Below are 13004 nucleotides of genomic sequence, written 5' to 3' on the forward strand. Positions count from 1 at the left end.
TATGCGTCTATACAGAAAACTGCCCAGACCCAGTACTCACTTCCAGAGGAAGTAATGGATGCAAGTTGCAATCAGTGGGCATCCCTGAGCAACTCCTGTGCGCTGGCATGGGATTAAGAACCGGATGGGTGTCCGAGGGGTGTGGGCATCAGCTGCATACTCGCCTGGCTAGTGTTTAGAAATGAAAACTTCCTGAGTGCTACAGGATGGGAAAGGAGAGAGGAACCAGCCCTCCTGCCAGCAGGGATAGAAGGTTTCCCAGAGAAAGTGGTACCCAGCATGTCATTAGACAAAGTGGAGGGATAAAAAAGGAAACCCCGGCTACAGATACAGACGTAGAAAGGAGCTCAGGCTTGGGGTGTCAGGTGAGCAACTGAGTGTCGGTGGTGTTACGTTTTGTTCTTTCCTAATAAAGTTCGAGGTTTTGCATGCTTCAAAGTAATTAGTGAGTGGTTAAGGACTTATCTGGGAAAACCAAACCGAAGCCTGCCACGAGAGGGCGGGGTGTTAATGAGCAGTTGCCGGCTCAGAAGCAAACTTATTGTTTCCTTTCGCGGGGTGCATTCATGTCAAGGATCCTCCCTAAGAAAGGGATAGGGGACAAGGTGGGGTGATCCAGAGCCAAGGAAAGCCCCCAAGAGAGACCCGTTTCCCAAGGGAAGAGAGAGGCAGGATCACAGAGCTGGTAGCCACCCACCGAGAAGTTCCAATGCACACCCTCAGCATGAGGGTGATCTTCCCTAGGGCGCTGCTTTTCAGCTCAGAGGCCCCCACATTCCCACGCCTCTTCAGCCACGTCAATGGTCTCTAGCGGGCTACCTGGAACAAAGCAGACCCTCCCTTACTCAGCACTCTCCAGAGTGTTGCTGAAGCTGGGAGGGAAGAGAAAAAGAGAACAGAGTGAGGTGGGTGGGGGGAGCAGGACTCACTGAGGTGAACCAGAAGAGGCCTGGTTCACAACAGCAGCTGCTTTGTATCTCAGATGAAGGAGGCAGTGACACATCATTGTGTGAGGGAAACCACACACGAGTGTCTGCTCCAGAGGAACACCCCTTGGGAACGGAAGTAACTGGCCCAGCCTCACAGGTAGTTGAGATAGTGCAGCTCCCAACCCAGATGCATAAGCCTTCTAAGAGATGTCTTGCACGGTCGTGCAAATGTTCAGCCACTCTGTTCTTTCCTAGGAATGAAATGCCCGAACTTTTCTAGTTATAATCCCAATAACCCATGGCCAATGACTGCTGGACTTTAAAATCTCCCCCCCGCCAAGCGTCCCTATGTTGAGGATGGAAGCTCTAGGTTAGCTCTAGGTTAGCATTTAAGTGACAGTGGTAGACTACCAGACAGGTGTTTCTTGGGGTTGGTCCATGGAATGTTAACTGTCCAAGAGGGGCATTCCTTTGTATTGGAGGTAAAACATTACCTACTATTTCCTTCATGTGCATACTAGCATAGTAAAGGTTCTGAGACGTGCCGCACTGAAGACCTCTCTTGATGGTTTATGTTTGAGTCAGGGTTGCCCTTAATTCTGGACTTTTGTGTCTCTGAAATATGTTAACCCCTGGGAAATGTCCGTGAAGTAGACTGATCAGAGAAAAACCATTTTCTGGAGCTCACTACATTAGAAATACCGGGCAATGAAATGGTGCTAGGAAAATTAAGAAAGCACCTTGGACCTTTTCCTCCAAGGAAACAGGAAAAATGGACCTTACATAAACGGGAAAAGGGGCCCCAGGATTCTGTAGGGATGGATGGTTGTAATCATGACCTATAGAGGTTTCCAAGGCCCCTTGGCCTATGAGACCGCGCACCTATGGGCATCATTGTCAGCTAGCTTACCAGTGAGTTGGTCTGAGGGCTTTCTTCTTTAGAGTACAGCTTTTTCCTTGATAGAAATGCATTGGCTTGTTTGGGATTATTCTATGGCCAAAATAAAATTTACTTAACCAAAGCAAAATGCATCTCCTTGTTTTTGTTTTTAATCAGGTCTTTAACCTCACATTTCTGACACTTTGAACACACATTCCTAAGCATCTCCTGTACCTTTCTGCACCCTGGATGACCACAGAAGAAACAGAGTCTAGCCATTGAGCTCGTGTGTCACAGATTACGTTTCCTGAAGAGTCTAACGTAGACCAGATGTTTGGCATGAGGGTTTCCTTTCATGTTTGGGTAGTTCTGAACAAAATGGTGGCTTCAGTATTTTGACTTCTCTGTGTTTATTTGTGTGCTTATCTTTTATCTTCTTGGACACTGACATGGCACCAGGAGAGCCTGTTGGTCTTGTTCTGCCACCACCCTTTTTTAAGTACCAATCTACCTTTAAGAAATGAAAGTAGAAGGTACATGATAAATGTACGTGTTTATATATGTTTTCCTGTTTGTTGAGGGAAATATGCAGAAGACAGCAGATGGGACAGTATATGGATTTCTAATTTCCTTCCAAGTGTAAAATGCTCCAGTTTGGTGACTTGGGCTCAGAGACAAAAGGATTCAGAAGCAACACCGTCATGTAGAGCTAGAAGAGAATTCAGTAGTGACAAAAGCCCCACCTGCTAGCCCAGGCCCAGACATCTGATGGGCCGTGGGGGAGAAAACTCAGTGATGTGGAGGGCGGAGCTTAGCAACTTTGAGTTATGGCCATCCTTGAGAGGTCTCTACTAGGGGGCTAGATGCTAAGTCTATATTCTCAAACTCCCCTGGCCTGGAATGATATACTGGGACTGAGGGAAAGGGCACAGAGAAAAACACAGTAAATACCAAATATCGGAACATCTAGATTTTTTTGTTTGGGTTTTGGGGTTTTTTGTTTTGTTTTGTTTTGTTTGTTTGTTTTGTTTTTCAAGACAGGATTTCTCTGTGTAACAGTCCTGGCTGTCCTGGAACTCACTTTGTAGACCAGGCTGGCCTCAAACAGAGATCCACCTGCCTCTGCCTCCCAAAGGCTGGGATTAAAGGCGTGTGCCACCACGCCTGGCTTGATTTTTTTTTTTTTAAAGAGAGAAATGAGTATCTCCTTAAACACATGGGAGGAAATGACCTCTTATGTGCTGTGTTTTGAGGTTAGGCCAGATCCAATGAGATGGGGCACTGGAAGGCAGCAAGCTCCCATCCTCTGAATCTTCCATTGGAATCTACCTGATACGGGGCAGAAAAGCTTATCTGTGTTCTCAAGCTTCCCAGCTCAAGCTGGGTTTTAGTTACCCGTAGCCATTAACCTCCCAGTACCTCAGCTTTTTTCTCTGTCACGTGGAGATGTCCATATCTAACTCTAAGCTTGGGACAAGAGAAAGAGCCATGACCTACAATACAGTCCATGCAGGGCACACCATGTCCTCCTCAGCTGAGCACTCACCACCCAAGTAGATAAAGGAAAGTCCTTGACCTTCAGATCCTAGACTAAAGGGGAAATCAATCGTCCACTGGCAAATCTAGAATGTTCTTAGGATCCCTCACATTCTTAGAACGGGTGGGGACTGGTCTTTGGTAAAGTTCATATACTGACTTGGTTTCTCTCCTCCTCTGCCTTGCTCACTCCATACAGTGCTGGCGGGGATGAGTCCCTGGAGAATGTGACCACCTTGCCCAGTAAGTAACTACCCAGGGCTTGAGTAGGAATGCTCTAGGAAAAAAAAAAAAAAAAACACATCCTTACGGATGAGCCCTGGAGAGGGAGAGGAGACCCCAATAGCCTGAGGGGGTGGAATGAGCACCAGAGACAGAGCCTGAAGACCTGAGTTCAATCCCTGCTCTTTCTATGTTCTTGTGAGGTGACCGAGGGCAAGCCGCCAAGTGCCCTTGGCCTTGAGCTTTTCAAGAAAAATGCTGAGACAAATCCATAGGGCCTTCACTGGCCCTGTAAGTAAGTTGGGCAGAGGAAAGAACTTCTGTGAGAAACTGCCAACCTTACCCCGTCATGCTTATCATCACGTCATTCCATCTGAGAGAGGCCCTAGTTTGTGTCGGGCCTATGCGCAACCCACTTCCTGTTCCCAGGAAGCATGAGAATGCCGGTGAGCCCCTAGGACGCTTTGTACTACTGCAGAATGCACCCTAGTCTTCTGTCTTGAGTTCTGTGCCTAGAGTCTCCCTTTCCTCTTGCAGATATCCTCCGGGAATTTAATGGCAACCTCACAGGCTACGCAGTCGGCATGGGTGACGTCGATTCTGCAGGCGCATTCCTTAACCAGGCTGTTCCTAGGGCGAAAGCTGAGTATGACATTGGGGGGGGGGGGTGCTGCAGAGAGGGGGAACAGAGGCATGCGGTCAGCCCCTCAGAGATCCCCATAGAGACCCACAAAGGGGCCCCATCTGCAGCAATGATTTTGAGGGTGCTCTTTCCTGTCCCCCCATAACTAAAGTTAGCGGGTGGAGTTTGGAGTCGCCTTGGATGTGTCTCTACAGCTGTCACCCAGCTCCTTCCTTGGTCAGGCTTTCACACACCTTGGCATCTAAGGGTTGGACTAACTAAGCAGTATTTGCCAATTTTTGAAGCTCACTCTGACATAATGCTGTTAGAGAAATCCTCCCACGGGTAACACTTACCCTATGTGATCAGGGAAGGCCAACTGCATCCAAGTCAAGATCTCCAGCCTGAGGGGTCCTCTGGACAAGTCTCTTGGTCTCCCTAGTCCTGGAATGGAGCTAACAAAACCAAAAACCAAACAAAAACAAAAAAAAAAAGCAGACTAGAGATATCCAGGGGGCTGCCGAGGCAGAACTGCCTAGCCTCCTGGGATGGTCTCTCAAGGAGGTGCTAATTCTTCTAGAGACCCCAGAAGCCTGGAGCTCCTGCTTCCCATGGTTCTTGGCCCACCCATGGTTCCAGCCCACATCTCTAGTTGGTGGGCGTGCCCCCAACACCCGTTAACTGGGCTCTACAATAGCAGTAGCCTGTGACATACAATCCCCCACTGTCCTACCCAAGGAGACCATCATGCTATGGATCCATCACTCAGACTTCAACCGGCAGCTCATGTAGTATTGTGAAAACCTGCAGTGTGTAGGCCCTAGAGGGTAAGAGGACAAATATGGGCATCCTTCCTCAACAGAAGGACTGACTTTCTCTCCTTAGGAACCTTGCAAGCCAAGTCCAAACTCTGGTTCAGAGGATGAAGAATGACCACGTGAGTCAGATTGGTGGTTACTGACAAATGTTAGTTTGTCTAGCCCGGTAAAGTTTTCCCCAAATGGAGTGGTCTGCCATGAAAAGCAGTGAGTGCCCTTTTGCTAGAAGCATTCAAGCAGAGATAGGAAAACCCCCTTGTCTGAGACCTTCTAGAGGATATTATAAGGGGTGGGGGGAGAATGACTGCTGGTCACAGTGACCTTGAAGGTCCCTCTTGCTGCTAAGATTCTGGTCTATAAATAAAGCCTCTAAAATGTCATCAGCTCCAAGGTTCTGATTGTGTTATTTCAAGTGGACAAGGAAGTCACAAGGGGCTGACTGGATTTCCTTGAGCTCCTGATGAGCATTTTCCTCCCTCCTAATATAGAGAGTGAACTTCCTCCAAGACTGGAAGGTCATCACAGTCATGATCGGGGCCCGTGACTTGTGTGAATTCTGCATGGATTCGGTAATTGGATAGGGTCTGGGTCTGATCCTGCCTTTGACCATTAGGCTTTTGGAGATCGAGGTCCCTACAACTCACCCCAGGCGCGGGCATTCAGCTCCAACCACATTGTGCATGTGTACACATGACTTATGCACGCACTCATGTGCTCGAGCTCCTTGGGGTCGACTTTGTGACTGGCACCACATGCACATCCCAAGTGGGGAGGGGCCAGGTGGCACATGAGTGGTGGCTGCTGCTTTTACGACTCTGGAGAGAGAAGGAACTGTAGACCCCCCAAACATTTTGGGAGAGCGGTCTTCATTTTCGGCTCTGGCCAATGGCTCTGATCTCCTAGCCCCTTGTCCCTGACGACAGTGAATCACTGGGCGTTCAGCTCAGAGTCTAACATGCTGATATACTCACGGATGGTGGGCAGGGGGGTAACAAGTCCTCGGGGCTGGACCCAAAAGGGAAGGCCACACCTGCCCCTCTGCCCTCTCACCGGAACCAATCCCTTCCTTCCCCTTCCCTTTCTCTTTCCAGAATCGGTATTCTGCAGCCAATTTTGTTGGCCATCTCCGCAATGCCTTGGATATCCTGCATAAGGAGGTGGGTTAGGGCTTCTGTAACTTGGCTACAGCTCTAGTATGGTGGAGGTGCGGGTGGGAGAGGAGAGGAAGGATGGAGCCAGCCAGGGGCATAGGCTCTGTCCCCATCCAGAGGCTCCATCCAGTCTTATACCCAAGTCAGCTGCATTCTATTTGGAAGGAGCCCCAGAGATCTCCGGTATCAAGAAAGGAAGGCACTGTGTACTAACATCTCTCTCCAGGACATTCCTTGGTGTTAGCCACTGGCCAGGCTTGGCATTGCATGTTAAACACAGAGTGTGTCTTGAGTAAACCTCTATTTATACCCAGGCTCATTTCTTCCACCTCACTGCTATTTTGTGGGCAGCAAAAAGCTGCCCTTGCTGTACCAGGGAAATAACATTCTAACCACTAGATGCCCTGCTGGGTAACTGAGTCCCCGTGTCTACTCAGAAGTAGTTGACCCGAGTCAAGCTGGCAGAAATTGGTCAGGAGCCAACAGGCTGGCAAACAAGTTGTCTATCACGCCATATTCTGGCTCACTAAATGATGGCTGAACAGAGCTGAGCTCTTAGCATTTACTGTCCCATCCTCGAGGTACTATCTATGCTGTAGCTGTATAGGGCGCTCCCCACCCACTGGTATACCTTACGTCACACATGGGCTGCAACACTCCGTGAAACAGTCCTGTGTAGACTTGTCTCTTGAACTCGGGGATGAGCTGAGCTCGAAGTCTAAAGGGAGCCTCTGTCCAAACCCCGGGAGGGAGCCCTTGTCTCACCTGCAGCCTTCTCTTTAGGTCCCCAGAGCCCTGGTCAACCTCGTGGACTTCATGAACCCCAGTATCATACGGCAAGTGTTCCTGAAGAACCCAGACAAGTGCCCGGTGCATCAGGCCAGGTAGGCAGGCACTGGTCATCCCATCCAAGAGATCTCCTAAGCCTTGCCCTGGCCTGCCCTTTCAGCAATGTCTCCCCAGAGTCTCAGCAGCAGCTTAGTTCTTCCTTGTCTATAAACAAGGACCGTGTTAGCATCATTCTCTTCTGGGAGGTCAAGACCCTTGATCTTGTCCCTTCCCTATCCCAGGTGCCAGGCAGGAACTTCTGTGATAGCAAGAATCATGGGGGCCACTATTCAAGAGATGAGTAGCCCAAACTGAAAATGGCAACACAGACTGGTTTTCTGTGTGGCTAAACTACAGTGGAGAGCAAGAGACAGAACACCCAACCCAGACTTCTTGAGAAGAGGGGGGTTGGGGAAAGGGAAAGATGACTGTTCAGCTTCTGTAACTGGGTGGTGGGTACACAGGTGTGTGAGTCCTCATCCTTTACACCTTCATGCACCTATTGACTTAAATCTCACAGGGGCTGGAGAGATGGCTCAGTGGTTAAGAGCACTGGCTGCTCTTCCAGAGGACCTGAGTTCAATTCCCAGCAACCACATGGTGGCTCACAACCATCCGTAATGAGATCTGGTGCCCTCTTCTGGCCTGTAGACACACATGCAGGCAGAACACTGTATACATAATAAATAAATAGATCTTAAAAAACAAAATCTCACAGGATTTACTGTGCCCCAGGCACAGTCTTGAAGGCAACACAGATAGCCTTGACTTAGGATTCTGACCTATATAATGGTGCGATAGCCACATGTACTCAAGAGAATACAGTCTTTTTCTGGGCTGGAAATATGTAGTCCCATGGTCTCAAGTGACTCTGGAAGCCCCAAGAAATACTCCAAGAAAAGCCCCTCCCCCCAAATGGAAACCAGCCAGCTCCCTATGGCGTATGGGGCTGCTATGATGAAATATTTGGTAGGTAGGTATAGCAAATGATTTTTTTTTCCTTTTTCCATTTTTTGAGGGTATGGTGCACATGTGTGCATCCATGTCTATATGGGGGAGCACACATGTGAGGGTACACATGCGCATGCTTGTGTGTGCCTGTGAAGGCCTGAAGTTGGTGGTAGGACTCATCTTTGAGTGATCTTCCACCTTACTCAATGAGGCAGGGTGTCTCAGTCAAACCCAGAGCTCATCGATAAGGCAGGTCTCACTAGCCAGCTTGCTCTGGGAATCCTCTGTCTCCATTTCCCCAGACTATGATCTCAGGTGGGCCGCTATACCCACCTGGCATTTCTGGTGCTTCTGGGAATCCAAACTCTGCCCCTCCCACGTGTACAGCCAGCGCTTTAACCACTGAACCATCTGCCAGCCCGGAACACGAATGTTAACATATGCTATTATAAACTTACCATAGGCTTATTGGAATGTCGCCTCCATCGTATGTCAAAGGTCATCTTTAACTTTCCTCTGAATGTAAAGTGCATATGACTGAAGCTAACTCATAATCAAAGGAAAGGCATTGGAATAACATTAGAGGAGGTATCTCAGGATATGAGTATCAGAGTCCTGGTGTGCCTGCTTTAATACCAGGATGCATTGCTATTTTATTTTTTTAATTAAATATTGCATTCTTGTTGCCTGAGTTCATTGACTGGACAGAATGTGACAGGCCTAGCCTCTGAAGTCCAATTCAATACTTATTAAAGCAGACTCATTCAAACTGCAGATTCCTCCTTCTCATCACTATAGCAGGAATCTTAGAGAGTCTTTTAATAAAATCAAACCCAGGGCCAGTTCTTGGGGTGAAATGCTGGAAGGTCAGAGAGACAGAACAAGCCACAGCTAACCTCACCTGGCCAACTTCTCAGCTGGTCTTGTTTCCTCAGACTGGAAGCCTCTGTGTCCTCATTTCCAAACAGCTCTTAGCTGAACTGTGCTGCTTGAAGCCTGAAAACTTAACCAGCCAAATGCTGCTAGTTTCTGGTCCTCACGCCTTATATACCTTTCTGCCTTCTATCACCACTCCCTGGGATTAAAGGCTCACTTTCTGGGATTAAAGGCGTGTGTCACCATGCCTGGCCGTTTCCAATGTGGCCTTGAACTCACAGAGATTCAGAGGGATTTCTACCTCTGGAATGCTAGGATTAAAGGTGCGAGTGCCACCATTTTCTTGCCTTTGTATCTAGTGGCTTTTCTGTTCTCTGACCCCAGATAAGTTTATTAGGGCACACAATATTTTGGGGAACACAATACCACCACACATCACTTTCTCGAGGACCTGGGACAGATGCCTCAGAAACTCCAGGCGCTTGTGCTCCCAAACCAGGGCTTGAGTGAGTCTTGCTACCCCACTCAGCTCTGGGTGGCCAGAAGCAGTCCCTGAGTGGAGGGAGCTTCAGCTATGGACCTTCTTCTCTCCCCTTCTTTGTACAGTGTCATGTGCAACTGTGTTCTGAGCCCGGGGGAGAATTCCTACGAGCTGGCCAGGTTGGAGTCCTTCACCCAGTCCTACCAGGTAAGGTAGAGGAGAGCCCCTTTCCATGTCCTCCTCCTGTGTTCTTCTTATTACAGCCCAGAGGCCCCCTCTAGGCAGGGGGTTGGGGGACATGAAGGAAATAGAGCAAGACATCAACCATCCTGGGCCCCTCCCTCTGCCCCACCTGGCTGAGGGTCTTGGTTTCCTTGGTTGGAAAAGCCCCAGTAGCATCCAGGTGACATTGGTATGGCTGAGCCACCTTTGGGGTGGAGGGTGATAAATCTCATTGTTAGCCAGTAGGTCTGGGGTGTCCCATGAAGCCACACTGGAGGCCAGCTTCTCCCCATTTCTCTGGCCCCCACTCTCACACGAGTGCCCACAGACAAGCCACAAGAAAGGGGGTTACAGGATAAGAACCTGGGAGCCTGACGAGCTCTGGAGTGTCTTCTCTGTTTTTTGTTCATTTCCTTTTCTTTTTCTTTTTTTTTTTCCTTGTGGAAAAAAAAAAAACCCTTTAGAGATGGCAGGTTTAAAACAAAACAAACAAACAAAAGAAAACCCTGAAACCGTACACCCATTTCCAAACTGTCTAGAATGGGATTTGCCATCAAAAACATTTGCATCAGGCTGAGAGTCAGCTCCCTTGTCTAAGGGGATGGGGACAGGGATGCTGTCTGCCGCCTGTCCTCACCCTATCCTGTGCTAAAGGCTGCTGTTGGTATTCGTGTGTGTTCCCAGAGTAGCATGCTCCAGCTGGTGGAGTCTGGCCGCTATGATACCCGGGAGGACTTCTCTGTGGTCCTACAGCCCCTTCTCCTCAACGTCAGGCTCCCCATCCTAGAGGTACGCTCCCCCCACCTTGGGCTCTGGAGGGAGGAGGGGCATCCTTGCAAGAGAACCCTCAAGGCAGGAATGCATGAGAATGGGAAGGACACAGAGAGCTCCGCAGATGCTAGGCCAGCAGCCACAGTGCCCTTTTACACCTGAACCCAGGCATTATGCATCCCACAGATAAGATTGCCACAACTGCCTTGGGGGATACTGAGAACCCCATAGAACAGAAAGTGAATAGATGTGCTGTAGCCTTCCCAGAAAAATCAGAAAGAACGTAAAAGACAGGCAAGACTCACAGATATCCAAGCCTACATTAGTGACTTGCTGCCACATGTGGTCTCCCTCACATGTGGCCCTGTGGCTATGAAAGGGAGTTCCTGTGCTGTGTTCCCACCCCTTGGCCATGCATGTTGCCTGGCACTTCCTCTCAGTGCAGAAGAGCTGGCTGTGTGGGCGGAACAGGTAAGGCCTCTATCCCAAGACCTCAGACAACTTGGGGGGAAGGTGGAAGGAACACAGAGTGGTGTGTCCAGAGAGAAGAACTGGAGTCAGGTGTCCTGCTGGCCTGATGTCAGCCCTAGCCAGGCCTACTTGGTCTGCCCTTTCATCCTCTCCGCCTAATTGTGGAGGCTGAGAATTAGCAAGGAAGTTCCCCTACCCCACTCCCCATCACACCCTAGCTAGTTTACTATTAGTTACTTTTCTCTTCGTTGCGACAAGCAGCTTAAGCAAGGGCGTGCTTGTTTTGGCTCACATTTTAGTTTAAGAAGAGACACAATGTATCCTGGCAGGGACCGCAGGGTCAGGAGCATGAGGCAGCCAGCCGGGCATATTGCATCTACCGTCAGGAAGCAGAAAGCCAGGAATGCTGGTCCTCAGTTAGCTCTCTCCCTGTGCAATCCAGTACCCCATTCCATGTGGGTCTTCCCACCCCAAGTCACCCAGTCTCTGTCAGGTTGACGTCAGTATTAACCAATACACTACCCAAGACTCCCTGGAGAGCTAAGAAACTAGCTTCTTCACTTACAGCATGAGTTAGAGATTCTACAAATGTGCCCAAACAGAGCACTTTTTAAATAAAATAGGGAGAATGTGGAGGCCAGAGAAGGTATTGCTTTAGGTCACCCAAAGCTCTTTATCTGTGGGAATGCCCTTATGTCCCTGGCATGTTCTTCAAAGGGAAGAGGGTATGTTGTGGTCATTCCCCAGGATCCCATGGCCTCTGGCTCCCTCTAACCCCACAGGACCTTGAGGAAGTGTTTGTCTCTTTCAGGATGGGCGTCCAGATACATCCTTCTTTGCCCCAGACTGCGTCCTCCCTAATCAGAAGTTCCACTCTCAGCTCTCGAGAGCCCTTTGGGCCAATATGGTAAGATAAAGGGCGGCTTCTGGCAGCGTAGTCTAATGCAAAGCACCAAGCTTAACCGATGTGGGTCGGGCCCAGAGGGACAGCAGCTGGCACATCAGTTAGATATCTACAGAGTGGCCATGGAGAATCCTGGAAACTGACTTGGCCAGCTTGCACTACCAGCTGCCCCTTGTCAGCTGTCAGGAGGGACGCTGTCTACATAACCTATCAGAAGGGCTGCGGACATGACTCAGTGGGTAAACCTGAGTTCAGATCCTGAGGGCTCATGTAAAAGCCGGGTATGGGGGGCAGACCGCTATCACGCCAGTGTTGGGGGGACAGAGATCCCAGGAGCTTGCCGGCCAGCCAGTCTAACTGGAACAGCACACTCCCAAGTTTAATCAGAGTCCCTAACTCAAAAAATAAGGTGGAAAGCAACAGAGAAAAAAACCCTTGACACACTGACCTCTGACCTCCATACACAAGCATGGTTATCAACTCCTAAATGTGCGCGCGCACGTACGTACGTACACACACACACACACACACACACACACACACACACACACACCAGCAGAAAACCTTCATTTATTCAACCTTTTCTGTCCACCACTGCATATGCTAGGCAGTTGAAACCACGTAATCTCCTTTCAGCCCCTCCACATACACGCACTCTCACAGGAAGCGTTTTTGAGTTTCCAGAGAAGCTGCCTGACTTGCTCTGGATCCTGCTTGCCAGCACCTGACAGAGCCTCCAGTCAAAGCCACACCCCCAAAATGAAGTTCTGATCTTCACTTCTTCAGCAGGAACAAACAAGCCTGGTGTATTTTTCTTTTCTTCCCCGATCAGCTTGAACCTCTGGGAAAGAAAACAGATACTTTGGATCTGAGAGCATTCATAGCCATGGCCTGCCCGACCCAGGTAGTAAAGGAGGGACTTGCTTGGTCTGTCCTCAGAAACTGGCCAGACCTGTCCCTCCTCCTCTTTTTCCTTCTCTGTCTCTTCCTCTCCTCCTCTTCCTCCTCCTCCTCCTCCTCCTCCTCCTCCTCCTCCCCCTCCTCCTCCTCCTCCTCCTCCAACTGAGCTTGCTCAGCCCTAGGCGGAGAGATGGACTTGGGAGATGGGGAGAGGGAAATGTGGCTGAGCTGCTTCCTTGGAGATGGGTGATAAAGTTGGGTCCTCACAAAGAGGAGCCTGGGCAGGAGAAGCCAGGAGGACAAGAGAGTGTGGAGTGGATGGGAGGGTCTAAATATGGGTGGAAGGGCCAAGAGAGGGACCCGGGAGCCCAGAGCCTGGACTCGGTGTTCTCCCCACGAAGAGGGCCAACAGCGGGGGTCACGACGGGAGAGCCCGAGCTAC

At 49.7% G+C, this 13004-nt stretch overlaps 1 protein-coding gene across 1 annotated transcript in view; it reads left to right on the plus strand.

Moving 5' to 3' along the window:
* Plb1 (phospholipase B1) overlaps nt 1–13004 on the plus strand; it is a 98870-nt gene that overhangs the window by 54688 nt on the left and 31178 nt on the right. Inside the window, exons 30-39 of the mRNA XM_052746199.1 lie at nt 3545–3588; nt 4105–4213; nt 5075–5126; nt 5496–5576; nt 6099–6164; nt 6942–7042; nt 9420–9501; nt 10201–10305; nt 11570–11665; nt 12495–12566. Of these exons, the coding sequence (XP_052602159.1) occupies nt 3545–3588; nt 4105–4213; nt 5075–5126; nt 5496–5576; nt 6099–6164; nt 6942–7042; nt 9420–9501; nt 10201–10305; nt 11570–11665; nt 12495–12566 (808 nt within the window). The remainder of the gene's footprint in view (nt 1–3544; nt 3589–4104; nt 4214–5074; nt 5127–5495; nt 5577–6098; nt 6165–6941; nt 7043–9419; nt 9502–10200; nt 10306–11569; nt 11666–12494; nt 12567–13004) is intronic.

The sequence above is a fragment of the Peromyscus californicus genome, unplaced genomic scaffold (assembly GCF_007827085.1).
Source record: "Peromyscus californicus insignis strain IS unplaced genomic scaffold, ASM782708v3 Scaffold_1__1_contigs__length_55948999, whole genome shotgun sequence".
Taxonomy (NCBI): domain Eukaryota; kingdom Metazoa; phylum Chordata; class Mammalia; order Rodentia; family Cricetidae; genus Peromyscus; species Peromyscus californicus.